Source organism: Mustela nigripes, chromosome 1 (assembly GCF_022355385.1).
Source record: "Mustela nigripes isolate SB6536 chromosome 1, MUSNIG.SB6536, whole genome shotgun sequence".
Classification (NCBI taxonomy): Eukaryota; Metazoa; Chordata; class Mammalia; order Carnivora; family Mustelidae; genus Mustela; species Mustela nigripes.
The window spans coordinates 33,288,137-33,314,038 of NC_081557.1; the positions used below are offsets into that span (position 1 = coordinate 33,288,137).

Here is a 25,902-nt window from a genome sequence, read left to right on the forward strand (position 1 = left end):
TGGTGGTAACATTGCCCTTTTGAACGCTGGAACTATCAATCACCCCACATAGCCACAGGATGGGAAAAGTTCCATACAGTTTGCTTCAAAAGTACTTGCTCTCAGGTTCTTCCCCCGCCCCACCCCCCAACTCCCCTCAAGGTTAGAAAATCCCAAACCACCTCTAGAGGGCTTACGAAGAATTAGGTCTCAAGCGTCCAGAATAATAGCATGGGTCTTATACTTAGGTTTCCATCCTTGGTCTCAAACTCAAACTTCATCCTACCGAGGACTGAGCAGTTAGTTGGCTTTTATTCTATGCGCTTCTATGTTTTGTTCCTATGTGTTTCTATTAGCAGCAATCACTGCTCAAAGAATCATCAGGCACCTTCTTGGCTATTCAGGTGAGGGAGGCATTTGAGCCAAGAGACAGCCAAGATCTTGGATATTCCAGGCTCTTGTTTGGGTCTTTTCCTTGGCACATAAAAACCAAGGAGAAGGTCTGGATCTTAATCTTGATTCTGCAATCCAGCGCTGGTAAGATCCTTGAACCTCTCAACTTCATTTTTGCCATTTTGTTAAATGAGGCCAGGGCCCAACCCAGGTTATTGCAAGGGTAAAAATAATGTACAAAAATGCAGTCCTTTCCCCATACAGTGTAAGCCTTAAGTTCTGGGTAATAGCTGTGAAAAGGCCACAGAGACTTATCCCCAAAGGATAGGCTTGAAGTTACCCCAACAACATTTTCTGTAACGTTTTTTTCAACCCTGAACCTGGACGCAGGAGATAGCCTATACTTGGGAACTGGGTCTAAGGAGCTTTGGAGAATTTCTATCCTTAAGGATACAGAAGAGGGGGCAAATTGAATGAGGTATTTTAGTCTTACTGCCAGTCTTAAAACAAGGGACCCAATCACATTTCATCTAACTACCTCCCCACCCTGCATCCCCCTGTTTCGAGCTAACAGAATACCAAGTCTTCATCTTAAAAAGTACGGTAACTTTTTACATAAAATGTGACAAAATAATGTGCAATTACTTTATGCAAAACCAACAACAGGAGCTGTGTAGCCGGCCAGGTGAGCTTCAGAGCTGCATTACTTCGCCAGGATCATCTTTGCTCATTTCCACCGGAGTCTGGGGGGGAGAAAAGTATGTCAGGTGGGCCTTACCTAGTGTCTGCTGGAGTGTGGGCATGAGGCAGTTGCCCTCCCTGCCGAGGACAGGCACAAGTAGTTTTGTCCAGTTCTGTGTCTTAATGCCTTTGATCCCAGTTGCCAGAGGGACATAGCCACGGAGGAGGAGGCCAAAAAGGCACAAATATCCAAGGTCTACCAGGAAGAGAGAAGATCTCTAGCACCAGAACCACTTTATTGACCACCATTTACTCGAGGAGAAGGAGGGAGGTCTGGGTTTCTGGTGTGAGCTGATTTAAGAAATGCTACTGAAGCCAGAGCGCACAAAATGGCCCCCTGAGCACAAAACGAGGTGACCTACGTCAGACAGCTGTGACTCTGGGCCTGAGATGTCTTTACCTCTATATCTCCAGGTTCTTTGAAACTGACGAATCTAAGACTAAAGACTCTTAAGAAAATATGTATAAAAGACATGAAAGAGAGGGAACCTTCAGTGAACGATAATAGAAGTACATAAGCTGCAAGGACTTCCTTAATAAAGAAAAGACTCTTAAAAAAAAAAAAGAAAAGAAAAGAGTCTTTGGTCTAAAGTCCTAGAGTTGGATCTTGATGCTTAGCTCATTTATCTGGGGGAATACCTTTCAAAGTAGGAATAGAGACCAAAGTTGAAAGCACACTTACCCCTCCTGGGGGATACTTATACCCCTTCCACATGGTTCCTGCAATGAGAACCAACCATAAGACAACAATCATTGTGGAGTTTCTTGCTCAGCTGGCGGTGTGTGCTGGGGAAAATGAGTGGTTCTGAAAGGTGTTCAGTTCCTTGAGTCCTGGGAACTGGGCTGTCTTCATTCAAGACCAGATGGTGGATAGCCCAGCATGATAGCTCCTGGCTGGAGAGTTTTGTGGTCTAGTCTGAACTGCAGTGGCTTGCCATGGCCATTTTGGGGGCCAGAGCTCAGACACCAATTGTGACATCAGCTCCTGTGACCTTGAGGGGGGACCAGTCAGAGTAAGCAACTATCGGACAGTGGGCCAGCGTGCCTGGCATGTTGGGGCCAAAGAACCCTTAATAAAGGGCACTGTTCGGGGCACCTGGGTGGCTCAGTGGGTTAAGCTGCTGCCTTTGGCTCAGGTCATGATCTCAGGGTCCTGGGATCGAGTCCCACATCAGGCTCTCTGCTCAGCAGGGAGCCTGCTTCCCTCTCTCTCTCTCTCTCTGCCTGCCTCTCCGTCTACTTGTGCTCTCTCTCTGTCAAATAAATAATAAATAAAATCTTTAAAAAAATAAAAAATAAAAAAAAATAAAGGGCGCTGTTCACTGGTGATCCTACGTGGTTAAGATCTAACTGGCATCACTTCTTTATTAACTCCTCTCCCATCAAAATATTAACTACTGGTTTTATGCAATCAGATGCAAAAAAGCATTGCTATGCAAACAAAACAAAACAAGACAAAATATCCTGGATTAAATGGGAGGATTGTCTAGGCATGCTGTGAGCAATTTAGGCTATTTGAAAGAGAACAATCTTGCATTTTGTGAAACACCACAGGTAAACCCTCATTATGGAGGGTATGCCCCCCTCTCTGTCTCGCTGGAAAGGGAAAGGAAGGAAGATGGGCTGTTATGCTCATTTCACAGCAGGAGAAAGCTGAGGAGCAGAACACTTTCGGTGGTTTGGTCAGGATCAGGGGGCTCAGCTAAGCTGGTGCCCAGTGCCCCTGTCCACATCCCCATCCCCTGAGATCTGAGGTCTGAACTGAGTTGGGTCAATATTCACATAGACATTCGGAGGCAGGTGGAGGAAGAAAAAAAGAACCCTCATGCCCTGTCCCTGGGGTTGAAACTTGATGCCCTGCCATCTAGAGTAGCTTCCCAGAGAACCTGCTCCTTTATTACTAAGACTTTAAGTTTCTTTAACAGTGGGAACATCTTTGAAAAAACAGGTCTGAATGAAAGGGAGTGGGATGTGAGAACCCTAGGAGCTGTTTGCTAAAAGGATACTGTATTCATGTTTTCTAGAGGTGGGCTGGTCCAAGAGGATATTTAGTCCTATGCTTGCATCCCAGCTTCACAATCGAGTTGGTCTGTGGCCTTGGGTAAATAGTTTGAGGTTGTTGTCTCAAGTCAATCTTTGCTGACCAGTTTATTATTTTGCTCATCTGTTAAGTTAGCGCTTTGTAAATACTTTGCATCAAATACTTGACATGAATTCCCAAATGCAATCCTCACAAAAGTAGTAAGATACTGAGCTATCGCCATTGGGCAGGTGAAGAAAGTGAGGTTTAAAGAGAATTCAACCTTCCCAAGGTCATACAGCTACTGAGGAGCAAGGTTAGGGGTTAGACGCATTCACCATAACTCGTCTTGGGAGCTGCCAAAAAGGGGCACTAAAAATACTCATCCCACTTCTTACAGTTTGTGAGAAAAGATATTAATAGACAGGAACAGTCTTTGAAAAGAATACTTAGGAGATGTGCTGAACCAATCTTGGAACCTTGGCCTGCTGCCCAAAGCAGGGCTTGCTGTCTTCTTTCCCCACCGCATACCTCAAACCACTTCCCCTTTGCCAGCTGGTTGTTTCCCAGGGGGACATAAACTCCCCACTGAGATTTCAGAGCGTTGTGGCGTACTCTGGAAAGGGAGAAGTTGAGTCCAGCAGACCTGACCACTCACTCAGAGCTGCGGGTCTTCCAAGGTCTGGCTCCTCAGTCGTGTCTTGTCCTCCTGAACAGACCACTTCTCTTTCCACTTCAGGGTTGGAGGCTGAGTCAGAAAGAAATGTAAAGGCAGAAGTGGTTCTACTTGTTGGCCAAGTAGGTAACCGCCTCTGTATGATGCAAGGGCCGTTTGGAGGTCCCCCCAATGCTCACATTCCCTTCCCTACCAGTGACCCCTCATCTGCTTGGCCTGAAACCCTGTCTCCAGCAGACCCCTTATAAATTCCATAATGCTTTGAGATAAGTGCTATTATGTACCCAAGAGGCAGGTGGAACTTGAAGATATCCCAAGGGGATGAAAAGTAGCCTGGGAAACGAACTCTGTTCCCACTGCATCCTGACCTCTAATTAGTGGTGAGACCTCAACTATCCTTCCCCTTCGGTCAGAAATCCTAGCTGGGAGGGGGAGCCAGAGCCAGAACTGCCCACTACCAGGGGTTCACAGGCAGGGTCATTACTTACCATGAACTCCGGAAATGTGCCCATGTAACATGCAAGTCCAACAAAAAGCATCCAGCCAAGTACAATCATGATAACAAGTAAAACAATGTCTAAGACACAACTGCGCAGTTAAAGACTATTCACCAAGATCTTGGCAAAGGAGTGTGCTCATGAAACCCTCAGTTGGAGGTCTTGCATGTCAGTTCCAGTCCTTGGTTCCAAAGGATCCACACGGCCCTAGTGGAGAAGTTAGGAGTCTAGTAGTGCTTTGTGACATCATTGGTCACATGGCCCAAGCTCACAACAGGTCAGAGAGACTGCCCCGAGACCAGTAGCTACACGGCAAACTAAGCTTTTTATATGCATTCTCTCATAGCAACAATATGAAGTAGGTGCTATTATCAAGTCCATTTACTAAGAAGACTGAAGCCTAGAGAGCCTAAGTGACTTGCACCAGGTCACAAGGCTGGTGCTCCAGACCAGGGCCAGGACTCAGGCCCAGCTACCCATTAGGCAGCTGGGCTCCTTAGGCTAAAACAGGGAAGACAGCGATTGGGAAGTGTGTGAATGGAATAAACTGAATTCTAGGGAAAAGTGAGACATCTCTTATTTCTGTCCTTGCAACTCTCTCATCATCCCAAGGGCTCTGTCACCATCATTTTATACCATTCTTCAATATCTTTGGTCAGTAACTCTCTGCTGGTTCTCCTCACTTGGCCTTCAAGAAGCCACAAGAAGTCCTTTCCTCACAGAAACCTCCAACTCATGCTGTGGCTCCCTTCCTAACCGGTTTCCTAATTTCCTTTTATGACCACAAACTTCTTAAACAAGTGGTCCACACTCAAAGCCTTTCTTCCCAATCTCTACCTTTCTTCCATATATCACATTCCAACTTCTGGTCCCACACCACTACTTAGATGCTCTCAGAGGTTACCAAAGACCTCTTTTTGGTCAAGTCTAATGACCTCATCTTCATCCCTTTGACCTCCGTGCACTGTCACAATGGACCCTTCTCTCCACCAGAATTCTTTCTACAGACACACGCCCCTGTCTTATTTTGATATGCCCTTTATTTGCTTTACATTTTTGAATGATGAAAATAGGTGCTCATGGTAAAACATGAAACCACCTGCAGACATATAAGAAAAATTTAACAATCTCTCCTCTTTTCCCTCTCAATTCCCACCCTCATGATGTACTCAAGCCTGGTGTGTACCCTTCTACCAAAGGATCCTCCATGAACCTGCAAACATCAGTACACATATAGAGGGATATAGAGGATTTCTTTCCAGTGTTGCTTTACTAAAGGTGATCAGATTACTCACACTACTAAGAACCTCGCTTTTCTTCTGTTAACAATACATCATGGACATCCTCCTGGGTCCATGGATAAAAAAAATTTAAACACATTCCTTTTTTTAATAAGAAGTTTTATTTGAGGTATAAATCACATATGATAAAATCCACTCCCTTTTAGCGGGCAGTTGATGAGTTTTGAAAAATGTGTCAATCTCGTAACTACCACCACCATCAGGAGAGAAGAAATCTCAATTATCTCAAAAAGTTCCCTGTGCTCCGTTGCAATAAGTCTCCTCCCTTGGACTCCTTGCCCCCTGGAAACCATTTATCTGCTTTTGCATTTTCCAGAACTTCACATAAAGAGAGTGACAGGCTCATTCACTGGCTTCTTTCGCTTAACATAAGCTTTGAAGATTCATCCATGTTGTCCAATAGCTTGTCCTGTTTTATTGGATGAACACATGGCCCACTGCATGGACAGCACAGTTTATCAATTTACCTTTCAGAGAACATTTGGGTTGTTTCCAGTTTGGGTTATTATGAACAGAGTTTGGATTATTATAAATCTGTGGGTAGTTTCCTTTGTGAACGTTAATTTTTAGTTTCTCTAGGGTAAATCCCAGCAGGGTTATTTGAATCTTATGGTAAGTGCCTGTTAAAAAAACCTTTTATCACTATTCTCAGCAATTTTACTTTGCTGTGACTATGTAATTTTCTGCACATTTCTTCTATTTGGGGTTCAGGGAGCATCTTAGAACTGGGGGTTATGGTTTTCCTCAAATTGGGAAAATACTTGGCTAATATTTCTTCAAATATTTTTCTGCCTCCCAGTTCCCCTCTGTGACCTCCATTACATGTGAGTCCAGTAACCAATGTGAATGTGTCCCAAAGCTTGCTGGTGGTTCTGTTCATTCCTGAGTCTTTTGACTCTCTCTGTTTCATTTTGGATAGTTTCCATTGTTTTCCTTTTCAAGTTCACTCGTCTTTCCCTAACGGTGTCTAATCTTCTATGAATCCCATACAGTGCGTTTTTCATTTGATGTTTTATTTCTCATCTCTTCAAGCTTAATTTGTCTTTTAAAAAATTCTTTCATTTTCTTTTTTTTTTCCACGTCAAGTTCATGCTTCCCTTTGTATCCTTGAGCATTTTTGTAAGATTGATGATAAACATTTTAAGGATCCATCTGCAAATTTATCATCTCTGTCATTTCTGGAGATGTCTGATGGTTGATTTTTCTTTTTGTTATGGATTATATTTTCCTATTTCTTTGAATGCCTGGTACGTTTGGTTCGATGTTCATATGGTGAATTTTACAAGGCTGTCTACTGGACTTGGTTATATTCCTTTCAGTAGTGTGGGATTTTTTGTTGTTGTTGTTTTTCAAGGATGTTTGGATCAGTTTGATTCTTTCGAGGCTTGTTTTGGTATTTGTTAAGTGAGCAAAGAGCAGCTTTTACTCTGAGGATAATTATTCCCATTACTGAGCTATGACCCTTCTCATGCCCACTGGGCACTCTCTCTGATGCCTATTGTGTTCAGTCCTTCAAATCTGTTGAATTTTCCACAACTCCTGGCCCTTTTGGGGGCTCCAGGAAGTGTTTGGCCTGCTGTTTGTGGGTGACTCTTATCCTGGCCAAACTCAGCTAAACACTCACACGGACTCCTACTGAGATCTCCAGAGTTCTCTCTCTGTGGAATCTTCTTTGCCAGGACACCAACCTGCAGCTTCCTGACACTCTGGCCTCCTTTGTACTCTGCTCTTTCTTTACAACCTAGCAAGACTAATCTTGGTTTGGGGAACCCCACTGTGCAACAGTCTGAAAATCACTTCCAGGCACTAGGCTGGGGCAATTGCAAGGCTCATCTCCTTTATTTACTGTCTCTCAAAGTTCACAGACCTGTGCTTGCTGCTTCTTGCGCAAGATCTGAAAACAATTATTTCATATATTTCATGCAATCTTCTCTTTGTTTATGGAGAGAAGGCAGCTCTGTAGCAGTTGATCCTTCTAGGTAGACACAGGAATCCAATTTATTCTTTTTTAAATTTCTGAATAATAGTCCACATTTATTTCCTTTTTCTCCTAATGATGAATCTATCAGTCAAGAGATGGAAACCACACAGTAATTTCAACAAAGTTTAATAAAGAGAATTATTAACTAGGAACAAGAGATTAACTAAGGAAAAGGTAGAAAGCTCTACCTATACAGACATAGCATATATAGGGAGCAGCCACCACCCCTAAGGCTGAGGCAAAGCACCCAAGGGAGAAACATACTTACTTGTAAGAGTGCCCCCCACCGGGGCACCTGGGTGGCTCAGTGGGTTAAAGCCTCTGCCTTCAGCTAAGGTCATGATCCCAGAGTCCTGGGTTCCAGCCCCGCATTAGGCTCTCTGCTCAGCAGGGAGCCTGCTTCCTCCTCTCTCTCTCTGCCTGCCTCTCTACTTCTGATCTCTGTATGTCAAATAAATTAAAAAAAAAAAAAAAAGTGCCCCCCGTGCTTCAGATCTGAGATCCAACACCTGGTGAAAAAGTGGTGGCCATCCCCGACTGGATGGTAGAAAAATCCAATCAGCTGCAAGCCAGACCTCATAATGAGAGAATCACTAGATGCTGGTGAAATTTGCCAGGAAGTCTCCAGGGGGGTTCTGGGAGACTTACTGATCACTGCTGAGAATCTGCCAACAGAATATACCAGGATGCTGGTGGTAGAACTCAAGGAGTTCTCTACGGGGTGCAGGTGGTAGAACTCAAGACAAGCTATTCAGTGGCAGGGACGCCATTGAAACTCAATGGAAAACAGTCCATAGAGAGGCCATGGGAAGTCAACATGGGTAAGGACCACTGCATAGCCCCCACGTGCCAGCCACACAGCAGAACAAAGAGAAACAAAGGCATCCTGGAACCAGGAAGAGAAGTTTCTTCCTCCTCTAGTAGCTCCCCAAGGCACTCCACTGATAAAACTTATCATCCCCACGAGCAAGGAAAAAGGGTTTTACAAGGTTCAAGTTCATTACAGCAGAGTAAGCGGTGAATGGTGGATTCGGAGCTGAAGGACAGTGAGTTCATAAACGACACAATGTGCATTTAGGTTTTCTCCCACTTTTTACCACCGTACATAATGTTGCAATTGTTACACAACATTTCTTAGACAATTTCTTCTGAGAAGTGCCAAGTTTTTACTTGATAACCAGGAAAGCAGGAAGATGACAGAGTATGCCAGTTCCAATACAGCATAACAATGGAGAGGCTATATAAAATCCTTCCAAAAAAAGAACTTAAGAAAAGAAAGATTGTAATTTCATTTCATAAGGACAAAGGATATCTTTCCAAGGACAAAGGATGCCTGTGGTGGGACTGCCTGGGGTGCAGCAAACACTGTTGGTCAATGAACAGCAACACAGGCTCCATACATCTAAGTGAAGGATACTGGGTTCTGATGCACACGTTTTTTAAAATTTTCATGCGGTCTCATTTACTTTTTTTTTTTGTTGCCTATGCCTTGGAGTCCTATTAAAGAAATCACTGCCAATGACTGCCATGACGTTTTCTTCCTATGTTTCCTTCTAAAAGTTATATTGTTTTAGTTCTTACATTGAGGTCTCTGATCTATTTTAATTTTTATATATGGTGTTAGGTAAGAGTCTAATTCATCCTTGTATATGGATATCCAGTCTTCCCAGCACCATCTGTTGAAAAGACTGGATTTCCCCATTGAATGGTTTTGGCACTCTTGTCAAAAACCATTTGACCATGTATGCAAGGATTTATTTCTGGGCTATCTATTCTATTCCATTGGTGAGGTACTTAAAGATGTCAAAATCATAGAATTCTGAGTTGCCAGAGGCTGGGAAGATGGAAGAGTAGGAAAATATCATTTAATAGATATAGGGTTTCAGTTTTAGAAGAGGAAAAGCATTATGGAGATAGGTGGTAGAAATGGCTGGGCAACATTACGAATGTATTTAATACCAGTGAACTGTATACTTAAAAATGGTTAAGATGGTAAATTATACGTTATGTGTGTTTTACCACAATGAAAAAAATGAGGGGAAAGAGAAGTAAATGATAAGGATACATGTGTCTGATATTTGGAATACCAGGATTTCATCCCTGAACAATGTCTGATAGGACAAATAACTATGAAGGCAAAGAGTATAAACAGAGATCAGAAGCAGAACACCAAGAAAAAAATTCTAATTTTAAACAAGCCACTCTTGTGACTTTTCTCAAGCTACAAACAAAGATGCGAAATATACACTGTTCCCATTTCTTAGTTTGGGGATTTTTTTTTTCCTTTTAATATAATTAACAACTTTGTACCTGTGTCTTGGGTACCTTAATTCCAGTAAGACAAATTTCCAAAATTTTTCTTACAGTATCAAAGGTATGTCAGATTACTTTGCCCAAAGATTGTAGCAAATTATGCTCCCACTGACTACGTTTGAGTTTTTTAAACCAGGGTGCAAGGATGGGCTTCAGTGGATCTCTGAACATTCCCAGAACTGGAGACAAAACGGACTGCATATGTTGGCATGTACATTTTTCTGGGACAGATCTGTATTTTCCAACAGATTTTTTTTTTTGAAGTCTGAAATGCTAATAAGGCTGAGAACTAGTACACTATACCATCTTCTCCTTATGGCTTTGGTCACCCTACACTTATATTCATTCAGCAAACTTAGCAACTATCAGAAGAATGAAGACATGCATAAACTCAAGTATGTGAGGCACTGGGAATACAGAGACAAGTGAGATCTGACACCTGTCAGGACCTTACAGTCCCTGGGGACAGAAAGAGAGGAAGAGATGAAGTAGTTCAGTACAATTAAAAAAAAAACAAAAAAACAAACAAAAAAAAAAACCCAGGCAGGGCATTAAAGGTTAAAGCATAGAAGACACAACATGTTTGGGGGAAAAGTAAATATTTCAGCCTGACTACATTACAGGCTGTAATAGTGCCAATTTCTGGACGTGGAGTGCCTGGGTCATACCAAAGTCAGCCAGTGTTTGTACTCCACAATCTTCCTCTTATGAGTAAATACCAACAGGCACAGAACTCTAGCTTCATAGAGATTATTAATCACGAATTTTTATCACAATTCACACACAGGAAGGCAGCAAAATGCACAGAGAAGGAACATGGTCTCTGACACCACTTTCAACAATAATTTAACCTTCCTGAGTCTTGGTTTCCCCATCCATAAAATGGAGCCAATTATATCATAAATCCTCTATTTTAAGGTACATACTTTTTCACATTTTAGTTCTTTTCAAATAGGTGTGTTAAAATTGGTATTTATATTTAATTTTGTACCCTTTTCTCTCCCAAAACCTTGTCAGTAATACATCTCTTACTCAACAGGATCTCAGAAATGAGAAAATAGGTAATACAATCCTAAACCTCAGTTTCCTCACCAGCAAAATTGAGATAATTCTATGTAGGTCATTGGTTCTGAGAAGATTAACTGTGGTAAGCATGTAAAATTCTTAGCAAAGAACCTTCCACACAGGAAATGATGGCATAAAGTGTTCACAGGGCCTGTAAGTCATTCGTGACTAAACCAGAAGAGATGAGCTGTTTGGATGAAAGGCGTCTTCCATAAACAGTTCTTTCATCAAAGATTGAAGACCCTTGCTCAGGCCTCACTTTTAACAAGGTATAATTTCCTTGATTAAAGGATTTCTGACAGGGTCTGTTAGTTCTTAGAGGCCCAAGTCCTATTGTTTCCTAGGTTTGGTAGATCTGCCTGAGGTGCTCTCAGAGGCCTCTTATCTTTCAATCTTCTCCCCTCCTCCCTTCTCTCCGGTCTTCCTCTCTCGCCCCACAGGCAGTCTCTTCACGAGGCAGCAGTCAGACCTACTCCTTTAAGACTGGGTCACATCACTTCTCAGTTCAAAACCCTCCAGCGGCTTCCTCTTTCTCTCAGAGTAAAAGCCTAAGAAAGAAAAATGCAGCCCCTGACATCTGGGAACTGGTCTGACCCAGCCAGGAAGGTCTCCCTGTTGTTAGAAGTTGACGCGGCACTCAGGCGAGGCTATGTTATGCTCCTGTTGGATAAAACAACCTCACAGACGCAAACATCAGACAGGGTATCACTCAGACCATGATAAAATGAGACCAAATAAGGCCACTTCATAATTTTGTCTAAGCAGAGACAAACCCAGGTCACTGTGTAGCCCATGAAATACCAAACATTCTCTTCTCGCTGCTAATGCATATGAGTGACTGCCTCTTCTTTACCAATTACTGCTTTCTCCTTGCTCCAGTTTGCCTGTTGTATGGATATTTACTGAGAAATCCAATCACAGAACTGTCTCTGCTTTCTCAAAGCTCCCAATCTAGAGTGAAGGTTCACTTCATTAAACCCTCCCGCAAGTCACCCAAAGCCCCAGTCCTATAATAGGTCTTTCTCACACTCCCGCAGTGAGCAGTCCCAATGGATCTCCACAGTATCTGCTCCCTCGCCGCGAAGAATAATCAGCCCCACATGCTTAAGTGTGGGTGTGTTCCTGATGCTCTTCTGGCTATAGAGTATGACAAGCCAGAATCACAAATGTCTACAAAGGCCCCACAGGCATTAGAATCAACACGTTTGTCAAAAATGATGACTTGAACCACTGCTCCCCCAGAGTTTCTGATTCTGTAAGTCTGGAGATGGGGTCTTAGAATCTGTATTCCTCACAAGTTCCAGGTGATGCTAAGGCTGTTGAGTCTGGGGCCACACAGGAAGAATCACTGCCCTAAACCATTTGTGGCTTCCCCTTTATTTCCCTGATTTAGCCTACATCTGTCTCCTCCCCTTACTTCATTCTACTCCAGCCACACCGGCCATCTTGCTCTTTTGAGCTCACACCTGTTGTAGGACTTTGCTTTGAATGCCCTCTAATAGAGAACACTTACTCGCTCACCCTTCAAGGAGACCTACCCTGATCTCCTTACCCTGTCTTTTTAAAAATTTATTTCCCACAACACTTAATTACCTTCCAGCATATGGTCTCGTTTACTTATTATATGCATTGTTTTGCTCTCCTCCTAATAAAAGAATGACAGCCTTAGGACAACCGATATTTTTTTGCCCATTTTGTTTACTGCTGTATCCTCAGGCCTAGAAAAAGATCTAGCAAATAGTCAATGCTCAACAAAAGTTTGTTGAATGAATAATACCCTTTCCGGCCTTTATTTTCTTCTAAGAGAGTTACAGCATTCCTGCCTCTGGCTCACGGTGTAAGTACAACCTCGGTCCTGCTTACCCATCCTCCTGACAGTTACAATATCCATCTTCTTTTTAAGGCCAGCGGCTCATATCAGGGAAAAAGCAGGTAAGTAAATCACAAGTCAAGGAGACCACACAAAGCCAGCAAACTCCATCCCTTCCTCCTCTCTATGTGGATGACCTTATCCACCAGTCTACCTTCTCTCTTGTTCTCAAACTCTTTTTCTGACCTAGCTTTTTCCTCTCCTTGCCACCAACAGTTATGGCGCCCCTCCCTAAAAAAAAAAAAAAAAAAAGGCAACTCAGCCCGAATGCTGCACCAACCCTCACCATCTCCCAGTTTTTCCACAATGCTTCTTCTGACTCCATTTTCCCTTTCTAGCTCCCTGAAAATTTGATTTTGAAGTTCCGTTACCTCTTCCTTCCTAAATCCAACTATAATTTTTGGTCTTGATCTTTCTTGATACTCTGCTGAATTTAACACACCCTTCTAGAAACTCTTCCAAAACAGCGCGAGTTGCTTCTACCTCCTTTACTGCATCTCCTCGGGTCCTTCCTATTCCTCTCCTTACAGATGTCCCCAAGTTTCCTTCCAGCAAGCCGGATCGTGGCCCCGGGGCGCTAACGTCTTTCCGACCGCGCTCAGGATCCGCGCTGGGGCGCTGGTCCGACTCCGGGGCGGAGCGGCCGCTTAGCCAGGGCGTTGGACGCGGGCGGACTTTCCAGCTTGGGAAGGGGCGTGGCCTTGGACCGCTCGGGAGACTTGGGCCTCGGCGGCCTCCGTCCAAGGGTGGGCACGGAAGGAATTCCCCGGACTGGAGTCACGGAACCGGGCTCCGGGACGTGGATGGAGATGGAGTTCGACTGCGAGGGTCTCAGACGGCTACTGGGCAAGGTGCGGGCAGCCCTTCGGGCCGGGTCAGGGGCCTCGGGGTGTCCGGGCCGGGCTGCCTCGTCGAGACGTTTCCCCGACTCATCTCGGGGTTTGGAGCGGAGGCGGGCTGGCCTGAAGCCGGCTGCGGGGAGTGTCCCCCGGGAGGCTGCAGTCTCTCGCTCTCGAGTCCCGGGGTGGGGGCTGTGGCTCCGCCCACGATTCCGGGCCTCCGCCGGGTGGGAGACTTTCTCACGCCACCAGCGTCTCTGGTTCTCAAACTGCTCCCCGCACTCGCCTGTCCCTTTAACCACGCCTTTCTCTCTGCTGGTAGGGCCTGCCCCTTTTTCCTGGACTTGCCGTCTCCTCTTTCTGAAACTCTACTGAGATGTCACTCCCCGCAGGATTCCGAATCGCTCCCTTCTCCCTGCTTGCTTTCGGAAGCTGGGATTATCACGTTGTGGAGTAATTACTTATTTACAATTATTTATTTATTCATGCGGTGTACTCACCGCAGAGACGGTGCTGTTGTATTCCCTTCCCTAGCCCTGTGCCTGACCACTGCGGAGGTGCTACATAACTGCAGTGAATGAAAGACTTGAGTGAGAGGCCTGACCCAGAAATCTAACCTACATTTCTGGGGCATGACTAGTACCAGTGTCCAGTTTAGTCCAGGCCATTGGTCCAGGCTCTTTGATTTCCCACCAGTGTATACTCTGAGGCAACCCTCCTTTCCCAGCTTTCTAGTTAAGTGATTAATTTTCTTAAGACTTCTCTATGCAGAAATCATACATGCATGCCATTTGGGGAGAAGGGATTTGCCTTAGTTGGGGCAGTTTGCACATCTGTGCGAGGTTGTGAAGCCTCATGACTGAAAGTGTTTATTTAATTGATTTGAATTATTTTATCTGCGGGGACAGGTGGGTATAGATTTTGTAGGAAGAAAAGTATCATGCTTATGACTACGCCCTTTGTGCCTTCTCTTCACAGAATGTATCAAGTTTTTAAGTGAGGGGAGCATGACAAATTATTGTTCAGTGGAAAGAAATGTTAAAGTTGAGAGTAGAATAAGAAGTTCATAATTTTTCCTTCATTAGATTAACATGATTAATATAATTTGAAATGATTTGGAGGATGCAATATTTATAATTTTTCCTAAATTGGATTAGCATGAATTTAGCTAATTTAAAATGATTTGGAGGATGCTAGTGGCTAAATGACTAACCATTTTGGAGAACCTTGGCCTTGTTAATTTGATTATGTGTGATTTATATCCCTTCTGCATTTAGGTAGATACCACAGAGAATTCATAGTATATGAAGCAACAGACATTTGCAGAATTATCTATAACTAAAAATTAGAAACAACCCAAATGTGCATTGACAGAAGAGGAATAATTTGTTATATATTCACACAATGGAAAACATTACTGTGTGTCAGTGAAAATTAACTGCAATGTGCAACAATACAAATGAATCTTAGAAACATTATATTGAGTGAAAAAAATTGGAAATTACATGCAAAGTTATAATTTGGTAAAGCCAACAAAATTAAAATTAAGCAAAACTAAATCAATAGCGTGTTGTTTAGGGATACATACATATGCATGATAAAAGCAGATAAAGGCAGAGAAATGTAAATCTATGTTAAAGGGAGGCAGTTGAATGGGTAAGAGGAGCACTCAGACAGATACAGTGGTTTTGGAGGGGTCTGTGCTGTCTTAATATAGTATCCAGTAGCCACAAGTGGCTATTTGTCAGAATTAGATAAAATTAAAAATTGAGTTTCTGAGTCACACCAGCCACATTTTAATTGTCAACAGCGACATGTGTCCTGTGGCTCCTATATTAGGTCCTCACGTATAGATCTTTTCCATCATGGCAGAAAGTTTGTTGGACATTACTATTCTGGATCATATGTGAGCAGGTTGGTGCATGGGTATTTATTCTTCCAAATTAGTGTATATGTTTGTGTGTGTGTGTGTGCGCACACACACGTGTGTGTACATGTATGTATATATTCTTTAGTTTGTATTAAATACTAAGTTTAGGGGTGCCTGGGTGGCTCGGTTAAGCGTCCGACTGATTTCAGCTCAGGTCATGATCTCAGGGAGTGGGATATGGGGAGACCCGTATCAGGCTCCACACTCAGCCTTCATGCTCAGTGGGGAGTCTGCTTGGGATTCTCCCTCTCTCCCTCCCTCTCCCTCTGCCCCTACCTGCCCCCCACCCTGCTTGCATGTGCACATGTGCACTCTCTTTCTCTCTCCATCAAATAAATAAATATTTTAAGAAACAAATATTAAGTTTAGAAAAATTAATCTGGTTCCCTCATTGGTATTTCAGAATTTTGTGGTTCCCACATCACTAGTTATTTTGGACAAGTAGCTTAACCTACCTTTGCTCCCTCATAGAATGTAAGATTGGACTCGATCTGTAAGATGTGTGCCAGTTAACATTTTTTAACAAAATGATGCCACAAAGTATTCCTCAGTGTGTCCTACATTTGAGGATGTCATAATAAGAGTACTCTTATACATCTTCCTAAATATAAGTCCCCACTAAATAAACATAATATAGCAGATAAAGTTAAAATTTTAGTAACTTCTCAATTTTTCAGTGTTATTGACTTTTTTAAATTAATTTTTTATTAACATATAATATATTATTAGCCCCAGGGGTACAGGTCTGTGAATCACCAGCTTTACACACTTCACAGCACTCACCATAGCACATACCTCCCCAGTGTCCATAACCCCACCACCCACTCCCTCCTCCCCTCCCCGCAGGAACTCTCTGTTTTGTGAGATTAAGAGTCTCTTATCTCTCCTGGTTTGTCTCCCTCCTGATCCCATCTTGTTTACGGACTTTTTTTGTTTTTAAAGTAGGCTCCAATCAGAGCACGGAGCTGGGTATGGGGCACAGAGTCCAGTGTGGGGCTCAGTGTGGGGCTCAAATTCACAACCCTGAGGTCAAGACCTGAGCTGAGATCAAGAGTTGGAGGCTTAGCTGACTGTGAGCCACCCAGGTGCCCCATTTCCTTAGAGAATGTTGTGTAGACTTCTGTTAGGTGGTATGGAACAGCAAGGGAATATATGCCTTAATATTGCACTAAGAAGATATTCTGTTTCACATATAGTGAAAATGAGGTGAACATTTTTTTAGGAAAGATGAAATAGGTCTTTATTTAGATGTCAAAAAGGCAAATCACGTATTTGACTAGTAGTGACATTTGGATATTCAAGCCCTGAAGAAGACTGCTTTTGCCCCCTTTTGACCAACTTCTATAGCAATTTCGCAATTAAATCCATTCTGATGTATATCCCTAGGTGATTAATCACATTCTCACAGGATTAGAAAAAACAGCTTATAATTTTAGGTAAAAACAAAAGTTTTCATTCATAATAAATATTCCAGGTGACAACAGTGCATTTTGTACATTTTGTACGTTTGTGGGATGATTTCATTCACATTGTTTATACTGAGTCAGGGACCCTGAATCTGGGCCTTATTTCACTCTGCTGCAGTTAATCTGATCAGTTCTTAGTTTTGATGCCCAGTCCTGTCGATCATAATTTCTTTCTGTATCCACTCTTCTCATATACGTCTGCCTCTTTGCTAATTCCCATCCAATCAGCCTACATTTATCAGAGGCATACCCTGTGCTGAGTGCTGTGGGGAGATACAGAGATGAATAAGACATGATTCCTGCTCTCAAGTGGTTAATAATACACTTTTTCTCCTGCCAAATTCTTTCCCATGTTAAAATGATCTTCTCCGTTCCCTCTAATTTTCTGTACCATTCTAGACTCTAATGTAGATTGTAGACAGCTCTTCTTTGAGGCCTTTCTCTAACTTAGATATGCTTCGTGTGGGTTCTTCATTTCTTGCCTGTACTTACTATTACATATGTTTTTGTTTAATATCTCACTTTTACATGTGTTAATCATAAGGCATACCTGTGAAGTTGCTAGGTAGTAGGGGAGCTGTATTTCCTTTGCAAATGAAAAGCTTAAGGCTCAGAGGGAACAGAATTTTTAGCAGTTATTCCCCATTTCTTCCCAATCTCCCATAATCCCAGGCACCTACTAGTCTCCTTTCTGCTTCATGGATTTGCCTATTCTGGATATTTCATATACAAATCATACAACTTGGGGCACCTGGGTGGCTCCGTGGGTTAAAGCCTCTGCCTTTGGCTCAGGTCATGATCCCAGAGTCCTGGGATCGAGCCCCACATCGGGCTCTCTACTCAGAGGAAAGCCTGCTTCCTCCTGCCTCTCTGCCTACTTGTGACCTCTCTCTCTCTCTCTCTCTCTCTCTCTGTCTGTCAAATAAATAAAAAATATCTTAAAAAAAAAATCTTACAATCTGTAGCCTTTTGTGTCTGTTTTCTTTCGCTTAGCCTAACAGTTTTCAAGGTTCATTCATATGGTAGTATATATCAGTTCTTTATTCTTTTTATGGCTGAATATTCCATTTTATGGATTTATCACATTTTATTTATCATATCTTATTTATCCATTCATCAGTTGATGGACATTTAGCTTGTTTTTTTGTTGTTATTGTTGGCTTTTATGAATAATGCTGCTTTGAACAATTCTGCACACTTTTTTTGTATGGACATATGTTTCTACTTTTTTTGGTTATATACCTCAGAGTGGAATTCCTGACTGCCAGACTTTTTCAAAGCAGCTGCACCATTTTTTTACCAGCAGTGGTTTATATATACTGGGGTTCTGATTCTCCACATCCTCTCCCATACTTGTTGTTGTCTTTTTTATTATGGCCTGATTTATTTCTTTGAGAGAGAAAAAGGGTGAGTTGGGGGAGTGGCAGAGGGAGAGAATCTTCAAGCTGACTCCCCGCTGAGCATGGAGCCTGATGTGGGGCTCGACCCCACTACCCATGAGATCACGAGCTGAGGACCTGAACTGAAACCAAGAGTGGGACGTTCAACCAGATGAGCCACCAGGCGCCTCAGCCTGTCTTTTAGTTATAGTATGAATCCTCCAACTTTTGTGTTCTTTTACAAGATTGTTTTTGGCTATTCTAGGTCTCCTCCATTTCAATATGAATTTTAAGATCAGTCTGTAAATTTTTGCAAATTAAAAAAAAAAGCCATTTGGGATTTTGATAAGGATTGTTGTTTATTGATTCTGTTGGGGAATATTGCTATCTTAACAATGGTAAGTTTTCTGATCTATTAACAAGGGATGGCTTGGATGGCTTTCTTTTACTTAGATATACTTTAATTTCTTTCAACAAGAAAGTTTTGTAGTTTTTTTTTTTTTTTTTTTTTATTGAGAAATAAGCATTGAGAGAGAGCATGAGAGAGGAGAAGGTCAGAGGGAGAAGCAGACTCCCTGTGGAGCTGGGAGCCCAATGCGGGACGCAATCCGGGAACTCCAGGATCATGACCTGAGCCGAAGGCAGTCGTCCAACCAACTGAGCCACCCAGGTGTCCCAGTTTTGTAGTTTTTACGCTGAGTTTTATATTTTGTTGTTAAATTTATTGCTAAGTGGTTTTTTTCTTTTTGATACTATTGCAAATGCAATTGTTTTCTCAATTTCGTTTTCAGATAGAGAAAAGATTATTTTTTTTCCCTAAAGATTATTTAGAGAGAGAGAGTTAGCAAGGGGAGGGGCAGAGGAAGAAGGAGAAGTAGATACCGCCGTGAGCAGGGAACCCCATTCGGGGCTCAATCCCCAGACCCTGGGATCATGACCTGAGAGCCAAAGGCAGATGGTTAACCAGCTGAGTCACCTAGGTACCCCGAGAAAAAATTCTGAAAATCCTTTTTTTTCCCCTTCATCTAATCCCCAGCACAAGTCTAGAGGTAAGTATTGTTTCTCTTTGCAAATGAGGAAAAAGATTTAAAGAAGTTAAATGATTTTGCCAAGGTAGTATTTCAGGGAATATATCTGGATGAGTGAGGAGGCAGTTTGCTCACCTTGATGGCAGACCATTGAATGCTGTCTGTCCTTCCTTTGAAACCCAGGATGCAGTACCAGGAGGGTTGGGAGGGATCAAGGAGGTCTCAAGTCAATGAGGTATTCAAGAATGAGACTTGCATCTAGAACATGGTGATGTGGGTGCTCCTGCCCTATTCCTTAAGCCTTCAGGGTGTGTTGGGAGGCCATTTGAGTCAGTGATGAAAAGCCCAGGCCCATGGGTGCCTGGGTGGCTCAGGAGATTAAGCCTCTGCCTTTGGCTCAGGTCATGATCTCAGGGTCCTGGGATTGAGCCCTGTGTTGGGCTCACTGCTCAGCAGGGAGCCTGCTTCCCCTTCTCTCCCTGCCAGCCTGTCTGCCTATTTGTGCGCGTGCTCGCTCTCTCGCTCTCTCTCTCTGTAAAATAAATAAATAAATCTTAAAAAATAATAGTAAGACCAGGCAGAGTTTGAGCTCTGACTTCACTCCTTAATTTGCTACCTAATTCAGCAAGTCATTTTAATTCTCTTTCATTTCCATCCTCCTTAGAGTAGAGCAGTTATCAGCCCTATTAACCTTCATGGGGTCCTTATTAAGAAGATTAAATCACATACTATCCATGTTCCTAAAACTCAGAGTCTAGGGCTTAGCACATAGTGTTCTATTAAAAGTTCACTGTAATTGTTCTGCTGCTTAAAGCTTTATTCTTATTCCATTCTCATTTTTCTCTTTCCAGTACAAGTTCAGAGATCTAACTGTGGAAGAACTAAAGAATGTAAATGTGTTTTTCCCACATTTCAGATATTCTATGGACACCTATGGTAAGAATCATAACCCCTAGTTTTAGCTACATTAAATTGTTAATTATTCACAGAGAGCTACAAAGTTGTAATTTCTCATTTCTTTCTTCTGTCCCTTGATTTTGAACTATACTTTGCAACCTGTGGTGTAGGAGGAATTTTAAGTTAATACAATGTATTGTGTTGGTTTTCAGTTGCTGCCAGAACAAATTAGTAAAAATGTTACAGGCTTAAATAAATACAGAAAACAAATTTTGGTTGCCAGAGGGGTTGTGGTGGGGGGGTGCATGGGTGAAAGAGAGAAAGGCGATTATGAGTACACTTAACTTGATAAGCACTGACAAGTATATAGAATTGTTGAATCATAATATTGTACATCTGAAACTAATAGAACACTGTGTTATTATGCTTGAATATAAATAAATAAGTAAATAAAATAAAAAGCAAACAATGACAACCAATCAGCACAAATTTAGTAGCTTAAAAAACCTGAAGTTTAGGGGCACGTGGGTGGCTCAGTCTGTTAAGCATCTGCCTTCAGCTCAGGTTGTGATCCTGTGGTCCTAGGATCGAGTCTTACATTGGGCTCCCTGCTCAGTGGGAGCCTGCTTCTCCCCCTCCCTCTGCTGCTGTTCTCTCTCAAACAAATAAATAAAATCTTTAAAATAAACAACAACAACAACAACAACAAAAAGCAAAACTCAAGGTTACTGTCTTACAGTTCTGTAACCTAGAAGTGCAACACATGTTTGGACTAAAATCAAAGTGTTGGAAAGTCTTAGTTCTTTTATGGAGGCTCTGGCAAAGAGTCTGTTTCCTTGCCTTTTTATCACTTTTATTTTTTTTAAGTTTATTTATTTCTTTTAGTAATCTCTGCATCCAAGGTGGGGCTGAAACTCGTGACCCTGAGATCAAGAGTTGCATGCTTCACTGACTGAGCCAGCTAGGCGCCCCTCCTTGCCTTTTAAAATTTCTAATGGTGACCCACATTCTTTAGCTCCTGATCTCTTTTCCTCCATCTTCAAAGGTAGCAATGTTGCATCTCTCAGACCATCCTTCAATAGCCATATCTTTGTTTTTTAAGAACCAATGTGATTAGATTAGGCTCACTCCAATAACATAGGATAATTTCCCCACCCCAGGGTTCTTAACTTAATTGCATCTAAAATGTCTCTTTGCTAAATAAGTTAACATATTCACAAGTTCCAAGGGATAGGGTTTGGGGCATCTTTGGAGGCCATTATTCTGCCTACCATATGGTTGATTCTGAATTATTAATAACAAAAGTTTTAGTTATCTTGTTCACTTATAGTTGCCTAAGAAAGATTTTACGTTACTATCTTTCAGAATTTCTGACCATAAGCCATTCATGGAGATACATTTCTTTTTAAAGATTTCATTTGTTGGGGCGCCTGGGTGGTTCAGTGGGTTAAGCTGCTGCCTTTGGCTCAGGTCATGATCTCAGGGTCCTGGGATCGAGCCCCGCATCAGGCTCTCTAGAGCCTGCCTCCCCCTCTCTCTCTGCCTGCCTCTCTGCCTATTTGTGATCTCTGTCTCTTTGTCAAATAAATAAATGAAATCTTAAAAAAAAAAAAAAAGATTTCATTTGTTTATTTGAGAGAGAGCATGAGAGAGAGAGTGCACACAAGCATCAGGGAGGGGTAGAGGGAGAAGGAAACTCCCTCCCGATGAGCAGGGAGCCCGATGTGGGACTCTATCCCAAGATTCTGGGATTTATTGAATGCCTGGATGTTTTAGCTACATTATCTTACATATTTTTTACAACCAAAGCTGTGAGGTAACTGTTACCACCTTCGTTTTTCAGATAAAGAACCTGAGGATCAAAGAGTTTAAATAGCTCGCTCAAGTACACAGGAAGTTAGGGATGGAGTCGGGTTTGTACATGTGTCTGTCTTGCCCTCTGCTCACACACAGCTTGTTCTTTTATTTTTTTATCTTTTTTTTTTTAAGATTTTATTTATTTATTTGCCAGAGAGAGAGATAGACAGGGAGAGAGGGAGCACAAACAGGGTGAGTGTGAGAGGGAGAAGCAGGCTTTCCACTGAGCAGAGAGCCCAATGTGGGGCTCGATTCCAGGACCCTGGGATCATGACCTGAGCCAAAGACAGACTCTTTTTTTTTTTTTTTTTTTAAAGATTTTATTTATTTATTTATTTGACAGAGAGAGAGAGATCACAAGTAGGCGGAGAGTCAGGCAGAGAGAGAGAGAGAGAAGCAGGCTCCCGCTGAGCAAAGAGCCCGATGCGGGGCTCGATCCCAGGACCCTGAGATCATGACCTGAGCCGAAGGCAGCGGCTTAATCCACTGAGCCACCCAGGCGCCCCCAAAGACAGACTCTTAATGACTGAGCCACCCAGGCGCCCCTCGCTTGTTCTTTTAAAGGTCTTTCTTCATCATAGAAACTTAAAATGTCATTATACCAGTTAATTCTTAGTCTCATTTTCTCCATTTAGAGCAAGCTAGTCATGCCATTAAACTCTCAAGCTATAGGATTAATATTGTCAGTGTACATTTCATTTTTGAATACAGTGATAGTCGTGTCATAATCACTTCTATCTTGCATTATTAGATTATATATATTTACATCTACATCTTCTCTACCACATTTCTAGGTTATTCTGTTTTCATGAATAACAATCCCTTTTCCACTGCTCTTTTTCATTTTCGTTTCTGCCATGGAATGAGATCCCTTTACCCATTGTTACCTTTTACTTATATAGTTCAAGGTAAACATTTGTGTTTATGTACCCTCTCAGCCTTGAATTTTCTATCAGCCTAGTTTCCTCTTTTTGCTTTCTAATAGGTCATCAAATTTAGTTAGAATTTTTCCTCCCACTGCCTAAATAGGATGGTTACTAAGTACTAAGAGAACTACCTTCTCAGGCAGTTGAGTAGTTTGAAACCAGAGGTAGTGTTTTCTGTATTCAGTTCAGAGTTGAGAGCATTAATTTTCTGCCACTGTATACACAGTCATTGATGGGTTGAGTTGAGGTTACAGACACATGAAGGTGGAAAAAAGATTGAAAATAATGGAGTTAAAAAAATCGAGGAAGATAATTAGTGATCATTCTTTTTTTTTAAAAAGATTTTATTTATTTATTTGACAGATCACAAGTAGGCAGAGAGGCAGACAGAGAGAGAGGAGGAAGCAGGCTCCCCACTGAGCAGAGAGCCCAGATGTGGGGCTTGATCCCAGGACCCTGAGATCATGACCTGAGCCAAAGGCAGAGGCTTTAATCCACTGAGCCACCCAGGTGCCCAATTAGTGATCTTTCAAAAAGGTCAATTTAAAAAAATAAAGCTAACACTTTTTTCCTTATAAAATTATAGTCTGGTATCTGAAAGTGATTATAACTGATTTGTTACATGTGACAATTATTTGATAATGTCCCCACATTTGCGAATCCTAAACTTCTTAGGTGTGTTTTCACATGAACTCATTTGATCCTTATGACAACCTTATGATGCAGTCTTACTATCTTTATTGTATAGATGATGGAACTAAAGGTCAAAGAGATTGAAGTAGCCTAAAGTTGCCGGTGTCTGAATGGGGAAAGTAGGCCTAGAACCTGGGATTTCTGTATCAAAGCCCTGTGTGTTTTCAGCTGTCCTCTTGACTTTCTAAGAAAACAGTATCTAGTAATTTCCCCCTTGTCAGCATATTTACAGATTCAAAGATGATGAACTTTAGAAATTATGTGTGCTTCTTTTCGTGTGTATATGCATGCTACAAACTTAAAACTGTTTTTTTCTACTTTTGAGTGCACATTTTGGGGCTTTTTTTCTTCCAGTGTTCAAAGATAGTTCCCAGAAAGACCTGCTGAATTTCACTGGCACTATTCCTGTGATGTATCAGGGTAAGTGTGGCAATTGAGAAAATGTGGGAGTTTTGTAAAAGAGCCACTAAACAAGAACTTACATTTGTTTAGTTCCGTAGCATTCTGAAAGTATTTTCACATATATTTTTTCATGTATATGTGTGTGTGTGTGTGTATTGTGCATATGTATATAATCTATACAGAACCTTGTTGGACATAGTAGAATGCTGTCCCATCTAGTCGGTGGCCTAGATTAATATCAATTAATCCAGTTCAGTTCAGCAAATACTTACTATGTGCGACTACTCTGCTAGGGGCTAGTGTACAGAGGAGGATAAGACAGGTGTGGGGGGAAGAAGATCTTCCTCTGCTCTTAGCTGGACTGAGAATCAAACTGACATGAGATGGATAAAAAGGAGAAATTCCAACTAAATAGGTGTGTGTATGGGGGATGCACCAGACGTGAGATTCCAAAGGCAATGCGGTAACATGAAGCTTATGTGAGCTAAGGAAAGGGGAGGGGCCTGTGGACACAAAAGGGAAACAAATCATTAGTAAGACGGGAAAGGAGATGCTTGGAAAAACAAAGGTTGCCCTGTCATGTATTAAGTTTTTTAGGTAAAGGGGAGTCTCTGTGAGGAACTCTTTTTTCCTGGTACAGGCTCGTCTTTCTGGCATAAATTTCGGCATTTGAGAGGGAGGCAGAGAGCACTTCCTGCATCTGCTGGGTTTCGATTATTTTTAACTCAAAATAATCTTTATGCCAAAGTGGCCTGTCTTGGACTGCCTGCCCTGGGCCCCTACACAGATATAGGCCTGCTCTTAGGGAGCGTTCTTGTTGCTTTCCATAGCAAAATGCAAGGATCACACCTTTTTCTCCATTACATTAGTGTTTTATTCCTCTCCCTTTCCATCTGTATGATGTCCCCATTCTATGGGTGAAACTGAATCTTAGCTTTGTCAAGTGATTTACCTAAGACCACATAGTGGTATCAGGCTATAACTTGAAACTCCAACAGGAAATTTGAGGCCATTAGAGCTCAAAGAAAGCAACATATTTTCAGGTGGCCTGACAGGTTAAAATAATTAAGTGCCAAAAAAGAACAAACAAAAAATCACTAGCTCCCCTATACTTAACTCTTCCTAGTTTTCCAGACCTACTTCTGTCGATGTTCAACAGGACTAGCCTTTCACATAGGTATAGGTTATTGCTTCTATAGTATGATATAAAGAACACCAGGGAAGCATTGGTTCTAATATATTTCTCTGAAGGGTTGCCTGAAATGCCACAACTAAAAATTTATTCCTCTTTTAAAATGAAAATAATCCCAGGAAGGATATTATCCAAAATCACTAATACACAGTGCTGTGTTTATAGAAAATGCTTAATAAATATTTATTGAATGGTTGAGTTTGTTTATTTGGTTACTGACTAATAAATGAATTTGCTGGGCATGTGAGAGAGGAGGTGCCCTGAAAAAAGGGCTGAGGAGTATTTGAAAACAAATGGGGAGAGAACAGTGGAGTTTGCTCCTTTACCAAAGGTTCAGCTCTGTACTGTGGGAATACACTACTCAGAAGGCACCAAGAAGCTATATTTCAGGGGACTTTTTTCAAAGCAGGTGCTTCATTTCAGTAGTCCCCAGACTCTTATAAACCCTCTCTAATTT

General features: G+C 42.0%; 2 protein-coding genes across 7 annotated transcripts in view; one reads left to right on the forward strand and one right to left on the reverse strand.

Moving 5' to 3' along the window:
• Positions 1-992: 992 nt before the first annotated feature.
• MISFA (mitochondrial sheath formation associated) lies at positions 993-4,379 on the reverse strand. Of its 2 annotated transcripts, none has more exons than XR_009405524.1 (4): positions 4,298-4,379; positions 3,780-3,881; positions 1,796-1,833; positions 993-1,115 (listed from the first exon to the last, which is right to left on the reverse strand). XR_009405524.1 is itself a non-coding variant. In XM_059407397.1 (4 exons), the coding sequence occupies exons 1-2, from the start codon at positions 4,364-4,366 to the stop codon at positions 3,792-3,794; spliced, it is 159 nt and encodes a 52-aa protein (XP_059263380.1). In that variant the 5' UTR covers positions 4,367-4,379; the 3' UTR covers positions 993-1,115; positions 1,796-1,833. The 2 variants fall into 2 exon arrangements, 1 of the variants encoding a protein (XP_059263380.1); XM_059407397.1 differs by having other exon boundaries at positions 3,792-3,881.
• Positions 4,380-13,543: 9,164 nt separating this feature from the next.
• UEVLD (UEV and lactate/malate dehyrogenase domains) overlaps positions 13,544-25,902 on the forward strand; it is a 58,136-nt gene continuing 45,777 nt past the window's right edge. For 4 of the 5 annotated variants that reach the window (XM_059407351.1, XM_059407373.1, XM_059407366.1 and 1 more), the window contains exons 1-3: positions 13,544-13,687; positions 20,330-20,414; positions 24,206-24,271. In XM_059407351.1, coding sequence (XP_059263334.1) covers positions 13,640-13,687; positions 20,330-20,414; positions 24,206-24,271 — 199 coding nt within the window. In that variant the 5' untranslated portion in view covers positions 13,544-13,639. The remainder of the gene's footprint in view (positions 13,688-20,329; positions 20,415-24,205; positions 24,272-25,902) is intronic. The other variant, XM_059407358.1, reaches the window with a different exon arrangement.